Source organism: Physeter macrocephalus, chromosome 19, assembly GCF_002837175.3.
Source record: "Physeter macrocephalus isolate SW-GA chromosome 19, ASM283717v5, whole genome shotgun sequence".
NCBI classification, from domain to species: domain Eukaryota; kingdom Metazoa; phylum Chordata; class Mammalia; order Artiodactyla; family Physeteridae; genus Physeter; species Physeter macrocephalus.
The window spans coordinates 16,143,859-16,155,940 of record NC_041232.1 but is presented as its reverse complement, the minus strand read 5'-3'; the positions used below and the strand labels follow the sequence as shown (position 1 = coordinate 16,155,940).

Sequence of the window (12,082 nt, the reverse complement as noted above, 5' to 3'; positions counted from 1 at the left end):
ATGGGGGTGGGGAAAGTGGTGGGGAGGATGGTGATGGTGGTGATGGTGATGGGAATGATGCTGATGGGGATGATGGGGATGGTGATGGGGATGGTGGTGATGGGGATGGTGATGGGGATGATGGTGATGGGGATGATGGTGATGGGGATGATGGTGATGGTGATGGTGATGATAGTGATGGTGATGGTGGTGATGGTGATGGTGGTGATGGTGATGGTGACGGGGATGGTAGGTAACCCGTCTCTAACACATACTGCCTGCCAGGCACTGGGTTCTAAGCATTTTCCTTAAATGGACTCATCTACTCCTCACAACAACCTACAAAGTGGATTCTCTTATTACTCCTATTTTACAGATGCAGAAACCAAGGCACAGAGAGATTAAACCACTTGCCTAACCTGCAGCCTAGAATGGTTACCTCCATCCTTTGCCCCAGCCTAAGCCGCCCCTCCCTCAGGAAGCCTCCCCTCACCACCACGCCCTCTTTCCTGCACCCGGGCTCCCACCTCACCCAGGGCTTCCATCTGCCACTGCTGTGCTGTGACCTGTCCCACATCTGTCCCCGGTGTCCTGCTGCGAGCTCCTCGAGGCCGGGAGGCACATCTGTCTAATCTCTGTCCTCGGGACCCAAACAGGGCCTGACACCTGTTAGGGCCTCTCTAAGGGATGCTGAATAAGAGGAAGTAAGTTACTCCAGCGGTCCCCTGTTTAAAAGCCGCCTTAACTAACCAAGGATCTTGGCAAGAACAACCACCTGATCTCAGGGGTGCCTTGTGTTTCTTGCTCCTCCCTCTCCTGACTCTTGTTTTTTGGCTTCACGACCTTCTTTTATGTCCTGCTAGTGATTTCTGAGACCCGTCCAACTCTTGGCGCCGGGCAGGGTGGCCACCTTGCTGCCCTCAGGCAGGGAGTCCGTGCCTCTGTCGTGATCTTCCCAGAACTCTTGGGGTCTGGGCGCAGCCGCCAGCTCAGTGACTGTCTAGACCACAGCTCCACGGACAAGCCATGCTGAAGTCTCTGAGAACAGGCTCTGTCTGTGCTTAGCGTGAGCGTATACTCTATACAGATGACCAATGATTGCCTCTTGACGTGAACTGAACAAGCTTGATGATGGGGAAGTTCTTCCCTGAGCTAACTCACAGCTCTATTGCTTCCTTCTGGAGCGTTCCCCAGGCCCCCGTGGTGGTGCCTGAAATGCCCTCTTTCGCACTGACCTTGGGTGAGGAGGCGCTTCAGGCCGGCAAAGCTGAGCCCCACGCCCTGCTTCCTCTTTTCCCTCCCCAGCAGCCCACTGACTTTCATCCCACTGCCTTTCATTCTCGCTTTAGAAGCTTCTTGGTGGGAGATAAAATGTTAGTTGATTGGAAAACACACTCACTAACATCTGCAAGGGTATAAAGTAGATGGGTTGTAACCAAATTTACTTTTTTTTTTTTTTTTTTTTTTTTTTTTTTTGCGGTACACGGGCCTCTCACTGTCGTGGCCTCTCCCGTTGCGGAGCACAGGCTCCGGACGCGCAGGCTCAGCGGCCGTGGCTCACGGGCCCAGCCGCTCCGCGGCACGTGGGATCCTCCCGGACCGGGGCACGAACCCGCGTCCCCTGCATCGGCAGGCGTACTCTCAACCACTGCGCCACCAGGGAAGCCCCCAAATTTACTTTTAATTTGGCTGGGAACTGAACTCTTCAGGCAGCGCTGGCTGATTTGAATTTCTACTACCAGCTATAAACGGTGAACCAGCTGGGACCCAAGGCCGGGGGTAGGAGCTCCCCTGACATCTCCATGCTCTAAGCCCAGAGGCTGGGGCTGGGACTCACATGCACACACACGTGTGTATACGCATGTGATCATGCCCCCTTTCCCACCTGTGCACACACAGCACACATGTGCACAGGTAAACCCCATCCCGCACCCTCCCAATGAGTAATGCACGCAGATTAAGCGGTGCACACGCCGAGGGCACCGAACTAGCGCATAGTAGCAGACAGGGCACCTACATGCATGCTATTCAGGTTCATGCTCACATAAGCACGGGCACACATATGCATTCGTGTGAACACAGATATGTACCCCCCCACACGCACTATGCACCTGCATTGCACACAAATGTTTGCTTGCACGATGGAAGAATGTACAGATAGTATTTACAGAGTGCACGCTACACATATTCGCACCACGTACAAACGTTACACAACGCACACAGGCACACAGAACTCACACACAAGGGGCACACACATGCACACCGTTCACTTTCATGCATACAGAGACACGCATGCAGACACACACCTCACATACACAACCTCATGCACCCATGGCAGGTCTCCACACAGTTCTGTCTTCCCCTTCCTTCTCTGCCCTCTTGCTCGCCCACCCTCCTCTCCCGGTCCCCATTTCTTTGGCAATTCTAACCCTCTGGCTGTTCACAGGTCAGTCCCCCACCTCCCCAAGCTGGATAGTATGTTGTAGGTGGAATCTACTTACTGTTTTTTGTGCCTCTTCTCTTCCTTTCTTTTGTTTTTTGGGCTGGAGGAGCTGAATGAGAAATGGCCGATTAACTGAAAGATGCAAAATTCTAGCGAAAGATAAAGTAGTCAAAATGCTTAACACACGGTGGTCACTAGATTCAGGCAGTTTGGGAATGGACACTGATCATTTCTAAGATCGGAGCAGTTGCTGCCAACGTTTTCACCCAGTGGGTTCAGCTAGACGCACCAACCCACACATACAGACTGGGGATGGGGGACGGAGGATGCTAAGATCAGCTCTGGTAGCTTCATAATAACAGCAGTAGCAAAGGTAATCGTATCTGCCATGCTTTGAGGCTTTCTGATCAGGTGAGCGCTGTGCTGATCTCTCTTGGCAATAATCTCATTTCATTCTCCCTACAACCTATGGGCAGCGGCACGTTTAATAAGCACTCATTTTCCACAAATAGAAACTGAGCCTTAGACCGGCTTAGAAACTTGACCAGGATCACACAGGTGAGCTGGAAAGTGGCCCCAGACCATGGGTCCCCAGGGCCCATCCTCTTGACTGCTGTTCAGTCAATTGCTAAGAGAAAAGAATGGACTATCCAGGGAGCTGCTCTGAAGCCTCATGAAGCTGGGCAGATTCTGAAACGTTCTGCTCGTGAACATTCAAGTGTCTGTCTTCTTTTAAAGTCACAGTACTGGGGTGTGGGCAGATGGACAGTGATGGCTCAGGGTCCCGGCGTCATCAAACAGGGGCCCCAGACGGCTTCAGAGGGTCACCAGGAACGTGTCACTGACCCAAGTCCTGGGAAGGAGAAAAGCCGATTTCATCCAACTGAAATCGCACCTTGACATGTGTTTGGGACTCAGCCTGGGAGGTGGAGAGCCCAGGACCTCACTGAACGATCCAAGTTCACATCCTGGCTCTGCTGCTGGGTTGCTGTGTGACATCAGGCAGGTTACCTGTCCTCTTGAAGACCCAGTTTCCTTGCCCTTAAAATGGGGCCATTGCTCAAGCTGTTGCGCTGAGTGGATGGGTGACATTGGTTACCAGTGTCTACTTGTTAACCGAATGAATGAAAGGCCTTTGCACTCTGCCAGCTGCTGGAACTGTGCTAGTGTTATTTTGGAAGCCACGGAAGGGTGTCCTGATCCTCTGTCTGACAGATTTGGGTTTGAGTTTTGGCTCTGCCACCTTCTGACCATGTGTCTGTGGACATGCCTGCCACACCTCCTGAGTCTTAGTTTCTTCATCTGTAAAATGGAAACAATAAGGATATCCACCGCACAGCGTCGTGATGGGGATTAATGGAGATTAAATACACACAGGCATGGAAAAGGCTTAGCACAGGATCTAATTTATAGTGAGTACCCCACAGGTGACAGCGTTATTTGTGCTCACCCTGTGCTTCTAGCACTCGGCCTCTGTCCCTTGGCTAGGATCTGGGAAGGCTTTGGTGGGGTGACTGGGGCTGATGCTTCTCTACATGCCCCAACCCAAGATTTCAACCAGCGGTCAAGCAAACAGACTCTGGCAAGGGTGGCGAGACCTGCCGGGGAGAGGAATCGGTGGGAGCTGGTCTGGCAGCAACCATCTGGCCTGGGGGAAATTGGAAGTCTGGCTTGGCACTTTCAGGGAAATCAGATCGTGGCCTTCATTTCAGAGGAAACTGAGGCCCAGGAAGATGAAGGGGGCGTGAACACAGAGGTAGAGGCAGAGAGCTTGACCCTAGATGCTGCCTAAACCTGGTTAGGAAAGCAGAAAGCTAAGCAGGCAGCCAGAGGCAACAAGATGCTTACCTGTGCCTTCTCTTCTTGGAGAATGACCTGATTGAGGGCAAAAAAAAAAAAAAAAAAAAGGAAGAGAGAGAGGGAGGAAGGAAAGGAGAGAGAGAGGGAGGGAGTGAAGGAGAGGAAGGAAGAGGGAAGAAAGGAACAGAGGGAGGGAGGGAAGAAAATAAATGTGAGTCTGAAGTTTCTTTTCCTGGGATGGATGTATCAGTGTATTTGTGATCAGGCTACAAGGGGACCGGGACACCTAGCAAATCCTCCCCCTCTTTTAGATTTGAAGGTCATATGGGAAACAGTGGTTTGCATTTTGAATTTCCAGGTCAAAACCTACCAGTGTTTCACTCCTCACCCAAATTTGTCAGTAAGCCTGTCCTGGAAAAGGTTGCATGAGGGGCCAGAAGAGTCCGTCTGCCTCCTCCCTTCCCCCAGGTCTCACTTCGGTCTTGTCTCTCCCTAGTTGTGGGTTCTTCATCATCATCATCATCATCATTTACATCTTCCTGGGACAACCGACTTCCACAAGTGCAAACCTTTACTGGTGGCCAGGCTCCGTGCTAAGCATGTCTCACATACCATCTCATTCAATCTCTTCCCCAAACCCGTGAAGTACTATTAACAACCATTTAACAAAGACACTGAAGCTCAGAGAAGTTAGTTAAGTTGCCAAGGGCCACACAGCTTCACCTATGTAACCCCGATTCATTCTTCAGAGCCCCCCACAGAAGTCACCTTCCCTTGCAGCATCTTCCAATCCACTCAGGCTGGTTTGGTGCCTCCCCTCTGTTCCCACAAACCCTGGGTGAGCTTCTGAGCTCAGCCTCACTATGGTACAGACTTCTGCGTAATATGACTACCATTTTTCCCACTAGAACGTGAGCAACTTGAGGGCAGGGACTGGGTTCTGGTCGCTGTTCTGTTCTCACAGGGCCCTGAATCCTAATTCATGATACGCAATGGGTATTCAATAAATAGATGTGAAAAATGGGATATATATATATTTTTAACCCTGAAGCCTTAGTTAATTGAAAGCGAGACGAAAAAGCTCAATGCATCCTCTACCCCTAGATCCCAGCTCCAAAAAGTCAACCATCACTAACCAAACATTTCAAGAACCTGGAGAAAATGGACTAGAATTAGGGTGATGCTCAGTAGATGAGGGTCTGGGCAGAACTGGCATTTGTATTTCCCCCTCTTAATTCCCCATTTTACGGCCCTTCTTCCCTCTAAACCTCCAACAAGCCCTGGGTCAACTGTAGCCCCCAGAAAGAAAGCCTGTTTCTAACCCTCTGGCCTAGTCTCTTGCCCATGAGAAGAAGCCCTTGAGTAAGAAGCCACTTGGCTCCCAAGATCCATATAGAAAAATGCTCTTGCTTCCCATCCAACCCCTAAACTGGGACAAACTGCTCAGCATAGGAAGGTGACGAGACAGCAGCCTGCGGTCACAGGCAGGCCCTGCCTCCACAAAGGACTCTGTGTTGGGAAAGTTTCGAACGCCAAATTATCAACACTTTACAACTGGTTTGCGCCCACACCTCGTCTTGAGCACAAACTCAGAGAGCATCAGTTGGCGTGTTTGGGCAGGTGGTAGACGTAATCGGTGAGACCAAACTGAGTTGAGACCTTTCTGGCAACAAGGGCTGAAAGGCAACCACACCCCTGGGTTGGGAAAAGCCACACGGGGGCTACTTGGAACGAGAGGGTGAGATGCGGCGGGGAGGGGAATCCAAATGACCTCTTACCTTTTGTTCTGCTGTGATGGTTTAATTGTACAAATAATCCACCACCCGTGTAGGAAAATTGGAAGATACAGATAAGCAAAAATAAAATACAAAGCACTCTTTCCCTGTCATCCACAGCCAACCACAGCAAATATCTTAACTTACAAAGATAGCTTCAAACTCTCTGAGCCCAGGGGGCCAAACAAGCTTTGTAAATGTGTGTAGATGGAGGGGAGCAGGTTAGGTGGGGACAGTGTGGCACCTCCGCTCTGTCTAAACACACAGCAACTCCCTCAGCTCCAGCTGATGGCTGCCTGTGGGAAAACTGGTCCAATGAAGAGAGAGCTTCTGATTTTACAGAGGAGCAGGAAAACTTGGATTTTTGTACTGTGAAATCTTTCAATTATAAAATGTTGGCTTGGCCCATTAACCACAGATTTGAGACCTCTGATGTACAGCCTTCCTGTCTTTTATTTTTCCCCATAAGCATAGGTGTGTGTGTGTGTGTGTGTGTGTGTGTGTGTGTGTGTGTGTACATGCACATGTGTATAGTGAGCTCCTTTGGGACTGTGTGTCCAGTTCCTAATGCCCCTTAACCACCGTCCACAAGGGTGTATGATCCAGAAGCCATGTTTCACAGGATCCCATTCTCTAGGACATAGTTAGACCAACCAGGAAGGTCTCTCCTTGGGAATTTGGAATAAGGAACAAGACCGAGAGATACAGTATCTTCCTGTGTCTGGGTCTGCAACATGAAGAGACAGGAACAGGGTGCAGGGTCCATGTCCCCCTGTGTGCACTAGGGGGTTCGGCCTGGGTTGTGTCAGCTTTCCATTCATCGGTTCTAGCCCCTCACGGAGGCCTGGGCTGGTCCCTGAGACGTTCCTGTCTCCTTAGAACAAATGCCCCTCTGGCCTGAGTTAGCATTAGTGGGCCTCTGGTCCTTGCAACCAGAGTCCCAAGCTAGACGAGATACAAATACACGACAACACATAGATGAGTATTTTTTATAAATGAAATGACAGGCTTCCAAATGACCTTTCAGTGCTATCCGCTGTCACCTCCACCCTCACCCCAGCGGGAACATCCCTGTTTACTTGCAGAAGAGGAAGGACAGTACCTGTGTCTCTTATGTTTCTTGGAACTTTTCTTCTTCTTTTTCTTGACAGGCGATGGGCTATATGATGGGGACCTGACGGGGAGGGGAGACACACTTCAGAGGGAGGCTTTGAGGGCCAGGGTTGGTTTCATAGAGACCCTTCTCCAGCCCCCAGACATGCCTCAGCTCTTTCAGTAACACACATCAAGGATGATAATTTGTAGAGTTAGTTTGCATTTGTTTCACATGTTACCATGTGTTTTACTACAGGTATTATCTCATTTAATACTTCCACACACTTCTTAGGTAGGTACAATTGCTACCCTCCCTTTTCAGACAAAGAAAGTGGGGTCCAGAGAGGTAAAGTGACTTGCCTAAAGACACACAGCTAAGAAGGTGGGTGAGCTGAGATTCAAACTGAAGACTCACTGATCCCAGGGTCTTTGCTCTCAATCGCTATAGCACCCCTAGATGTCCTCCTGGTCAGGCCATAAATATTTATTTTTGTCTGCTGCCCTCTTCCAAAACTGCACATACTTTAAAAGTCTCTCCTCTGCTCCACCCTGTGTCTCCCTGGTAAGACCAAACCCCTGCAGGAGATCTTGCCAGGATGCACTCAGCACGGTGGTGCCATGAAGGGGTTAACCGAGAAACAGAGATGCCCTAGAATCATGATTATGACTCAAGGCTGAGGTTCAGGTAACCCGAGTTCCAATTTGGACTCTACCATTAATTTATAAGTCACCTTGGGCATGTCACTGCTCACTGCAAGTCTCCTGTTCTCCCACTGATAAAATACCAAGGTTGAAGCGTATCAGGAGCTGCAAACTCAATGCCAACACAGGTCTGCCTCTCAGATAGCTTAAATGGATGCAGCAGGTTGGCGGGGGTGGGGGGGGGGGAAGCAGGGGAGACAGTAGGGAGTGGTGAGGCCTGTGGTGAACCAGAGAGCACCTGACCCAGGGGTATGGCTGCTTCTCAGATCAGCTGAAGGTCCCAGGTAGGAATGCAGGCCTGGGCTTCTAGAGCTCCTGACTTTTGAATAGAAGTTGCCAGAAGAACATATTTTCGTATGACATCTCCTGGTTTTAAAATATGGCCACCAATTAAAAAGACAAAAAACACTTTGCAGGTCAAATAAAACATGTCTGCAGGGGGAGACGCAGGGTTGAGAAACAATCGGACTCAGGGAATCATAGCACTTGTCCCCAGAGAGTGCTCACCGGACATACTGAATGAATGAATGAATGAATGAATGAATGAATGATGGGAGCCTGATCCCTCTGGTTTCCTTCTTTGACATGCTCTCCTGTCCATACCTAAAATCAGGAAGCTCAGGCCACTTACCCCAATTCCACCCCTCGCCCTAGAATGGCTGGAACTCAGGGTCTTCATTCACAGTCCCCTCTGGGTCCTCTTTGGGCCTAGCCCCTTAGAACTAGGTGAAAGGGGTGTGGAGGCAACAGGGCCCCAGAAAACCTGGAGTTAGGGCCTGAGTCATCCAGACTCTGCTCTCTGCTGCCCCCTGCAGGCTTCTTCAAATACTGCCTCCAAGGTTTGCTGGGATTTTTAACTCGCCCCTCTAAGGAACATCTCTCTGACCACACCTTGGGGTGTGGAACACTGAACCCGCTTTTAGTCTAGGGATCGACAGCCTAGAAGAAAATCTGACAATATTTTTAAATACAAAAAAATTAAAAGGTATTGTACATAGAAAAACCTCACAGGGTACAAAAGAGTCAATAGCTGGCTAAAAACATAAAGTCCATTATCCTTGGCATTTGCGTGTGGTGGAAGCAACTGAGGAGCCTGGAATCAAGTGTCTGTAGGTTCTGTCACCTCCTCTCTGAGACTTTATTTTCTCATCTCTAAAATGGGGATAATAGCTATAAGAGAAATGAGTCATGGTGACCGGAGTTGACAATACTGTACTGCTAAGAGATTAGATCTTAAAAGATCTCATCACAAGAAAAACCATTGTAACTATATGAGGTGATGGAGAGGTTAACCACACTTACTGTGGTAATCATTTAGCAATATAAACATATGTCAAATCATGACGCTGTAACCTTGGACTAATACAATGTTATAGGTCAATTATATCTCAATAAAACTGGGAAAATTTTTTTTAATAAAAATAAAATGGGGATAATAATGCCTGCCTGCTAGATCACGGTCAAGCATAAAAGAGATCATGGAGATCACAAGTGTTTGGTACAGCCGCTCACATACGTGATGTCTCCAAAAATAAATAAATAAGCAAATATTCATGGTCATGACTATGCTTCAGACTAGTCATTTACTATGTGCCAGACACTGTGACAGCTGCTTCCACATCCATTTTCTTACCTAATTCTCATAAAACCCCAAGAGGCAGGTATTTCCACCATTTTATAGAAGTGGAAACAGGCTCAGAGAGGTGAAGTGACTTGCCCAAGGTCACACAGCTAGTTAAGAGGCATAGAGGGGATCTGAATCCCAGGGGAGTCACTGTCTTACTCCAAAGCCCTTATTACCCCTCTTTTGTCCATTCCCCCCTCTTCAGTGTTCCATGTCCCTTGGGGCCCTCACCTCCTTCTCTTCTTCCGGGTAGCTTTCTTCTTTTTCTTCTTCCCCCTGGAGGAAGGGGGTGGCGTCAAGTCTTTGCCTTGGGAGGCACTGAGGGGAAACAGAACTGGGTATTAGAGGACACAGGGTTCCCCAAACCCCCAATCAGGGCTGTTGCAGCTGGGAAAGGATCCAGTTCCTTGGAGGGTGAAGGACCCATAGTGAATACTTAATTACCACCTCATGGCTGATTTGGTTACACTTCAGATTAAATGCCTCAAATAAGGAGTTAATGCTGACCTAATGAGACAGATGCTGTACGTTACCCAAACATCAATTGATTAGTTAAATCAAAGTTACAGAGGTTAACTGCTCCTTAATAGATTTATTATTGAATTTGCAAATGGCTCACTTTGGTAAATAAATCAGTTTTTAAATAATTAATCGGCAGTTCAGCACCCTCTCTCCCCAATACATCGTGTCTGTAGTTCCTGCTGGAAATTAAACAGGAGGCAGAAGGTAGGTTAAGTAGCAGCTGATTATTCAAAGTATATTTGCCAAGGTCTAATGTAACAAGATACATTTCTTAAATCGCTTCACAGAACCTCAAAAATCTCTACTCTTCAGGAATAATTATTTGCTGTTCAATTACATTCAAAGGCTCAGGCTGCAGTTAAATGAAGTCAAGTTATCTCCTTTTATAATTGGGGCAGGCTCCAGGGATTTTTTTTAAAGCACTATCCCATGGCAAAAAGATATGGTTTTGGATGAAAAACTGCTTGGGAATTGAAACATGCCAACCCAGCTGAACCTCTCTGGGAAAATAGATTATTAATAAAATGTTACTGTCATTATTAGTAACAACACAGCTACCGTTTATTCACTCATTATGCCCCAAATGTTTTATATACTTTGATGCTCACAAAAGCACTTTGAGGGTGTTATATTTTTTTAACATCTTTATTGTAGTATAATTGCTTTACAATGGTGTGTTAGTTTCTGCTCTACAACAAAGTGAATCAGCTATACATACACATATATCTCCATTTCTCCTCCCTCTTGCGTCTCCCTCCCATCCTCCCTATCCCACCCCTCTAGGTGGCCACAAAGCACCAAGCTGATCTCCCTGCGTTATGAGGCTGCTTCACACTAGCTATCTGTTTTACATTTGGTAGTGTATATAAGTCCATGCCACTCTCTCACTTCGTCCCAGCCCACCCCTCCCCCTCCCCATGTCCTCAAGTCCATTCTCTACGGCTGTGTCATTAGTCCTGTCCTGCCCCTAGGTTCTTCAGAACCGTGGTTTCTTTTTTAGATTCTATATACATGTGTTAGCATACGGTATTTGTTTTTCTCTTTTTGACTTACTTCACTCTGTATGACAGACTCTAAGTCCATCCACCTCACTACAAATAACTCAATTTCGTTTCATTTTATGGCTGAGTAATATGCCATTGTATATATGTGCCACATCTTCTTTATCCATTCATCTGTCAATGGACACTTAGGTTGCTTCCATGTCCTGGCTGTTGTAAATAGTGCTGAATGAACATTGTGGTACATGACTCTTTTTGAATTATGGTTTTCTCAGGGTATATGCCCAGTAGTGGGATTGCTGGGTCATATGGTAGTTCTATTTTTAGTTTTTAAAGGAACCTCCATACTGTTCTCCATAGTGGCTGTATCAATTTACATTCCCAGCAACAGTGCAAGAGGGTTCCCTTTTCTCCACAACCTCTCCAGCATTTGTTGTTTGTAGATTTTCTGATGATGCCCATTCTGACCGGTATGAGGTGTTACCTCATTGCACTTTTGATTTGCATTTCTGTAATAATTAGTGATGTTGAGCAGCTTTTCATGCGCCTCTTGGCCATCTGTATGTCTTCTTTGGGGAAATGTCTATTTAGGTCTTCTGCCCATTTTTGGATTGGGTTGTTTGTTTCTTTAATATTGAGCTGCATAAGCTGTTTATATATTATGGAGATTAATCCTTTGTCCGTTGATTCATTGGCAAATATGTTCTCCCATTCTGAGGGTTGTCTTTTCGTCTTGTTTATGGTTTCCTTTGCTGTGCAAAAGCTTTTAAGTTTCATTAGGTCCCATTTGTTTATTTTATTTTTATTTCTATTACTCTAGGAGGTGGATCAAAAAAGATCTTGCTGTGATTTATGTCAAAGAGTGTTCTTCCTATGTTTTCCTCTAAGAGTTTTATAGTGTCTGGTCTTACATTTACGTCTTGAATCCATTTTGAGTTTATTTTTGTGTATGGTATTAGGGAGTGTTCTAATTTCATTCTTTTACATGTAGCTGTCCAGTTTTCCCAGCACCACTTATTGAAGAGACAGTCTTTTCTCCATTGTATATCCTTGCCTCCTTTGTCATAGATTAGTTGACCATAGGTGCGTGGGTTTATCTCTGGGCTTTCTATCTTGTTCCATTGATCTGTGTTTCTGTTTT

General features: G+C 47.2%; 1 protein-coding gene across 1 annotated transcript in view; it reads right to left on the bottom strand.

The window, feature by feature from the left end:
• The window catches only part of SRRM4 (serine/arginine repetitive matrix 4), a 25,568-nt gene that overhangs the window by 5,362 nt on the left and 8,124 nt on the right, over window positions 1–12,082 (bottom strand). Inside the window, exons 2-5 of the mRNA XM_055080715.1 lie at window positions 9,650–9,736; window positions 7,100–7,171; window positions 4,271–4,297; window positions 2,481–2,531 (exon numbers count right to left, since the gene is read on the bottom strand). Of these exons, the coding sequence (XP_054936690.1) occupies window positions 2,481–2,531; window positions 4,271–4,297; window positions 7,100–7,171; window positions 9,650–9,736 (237 nt within the window). The remainder of the gene's footprint in view (window positions 1–2,480; window positions 2,532–4,270; window positions 4,298–7,099; window positions 7,172–9,649; window positions 9,737–12,082) is intronic.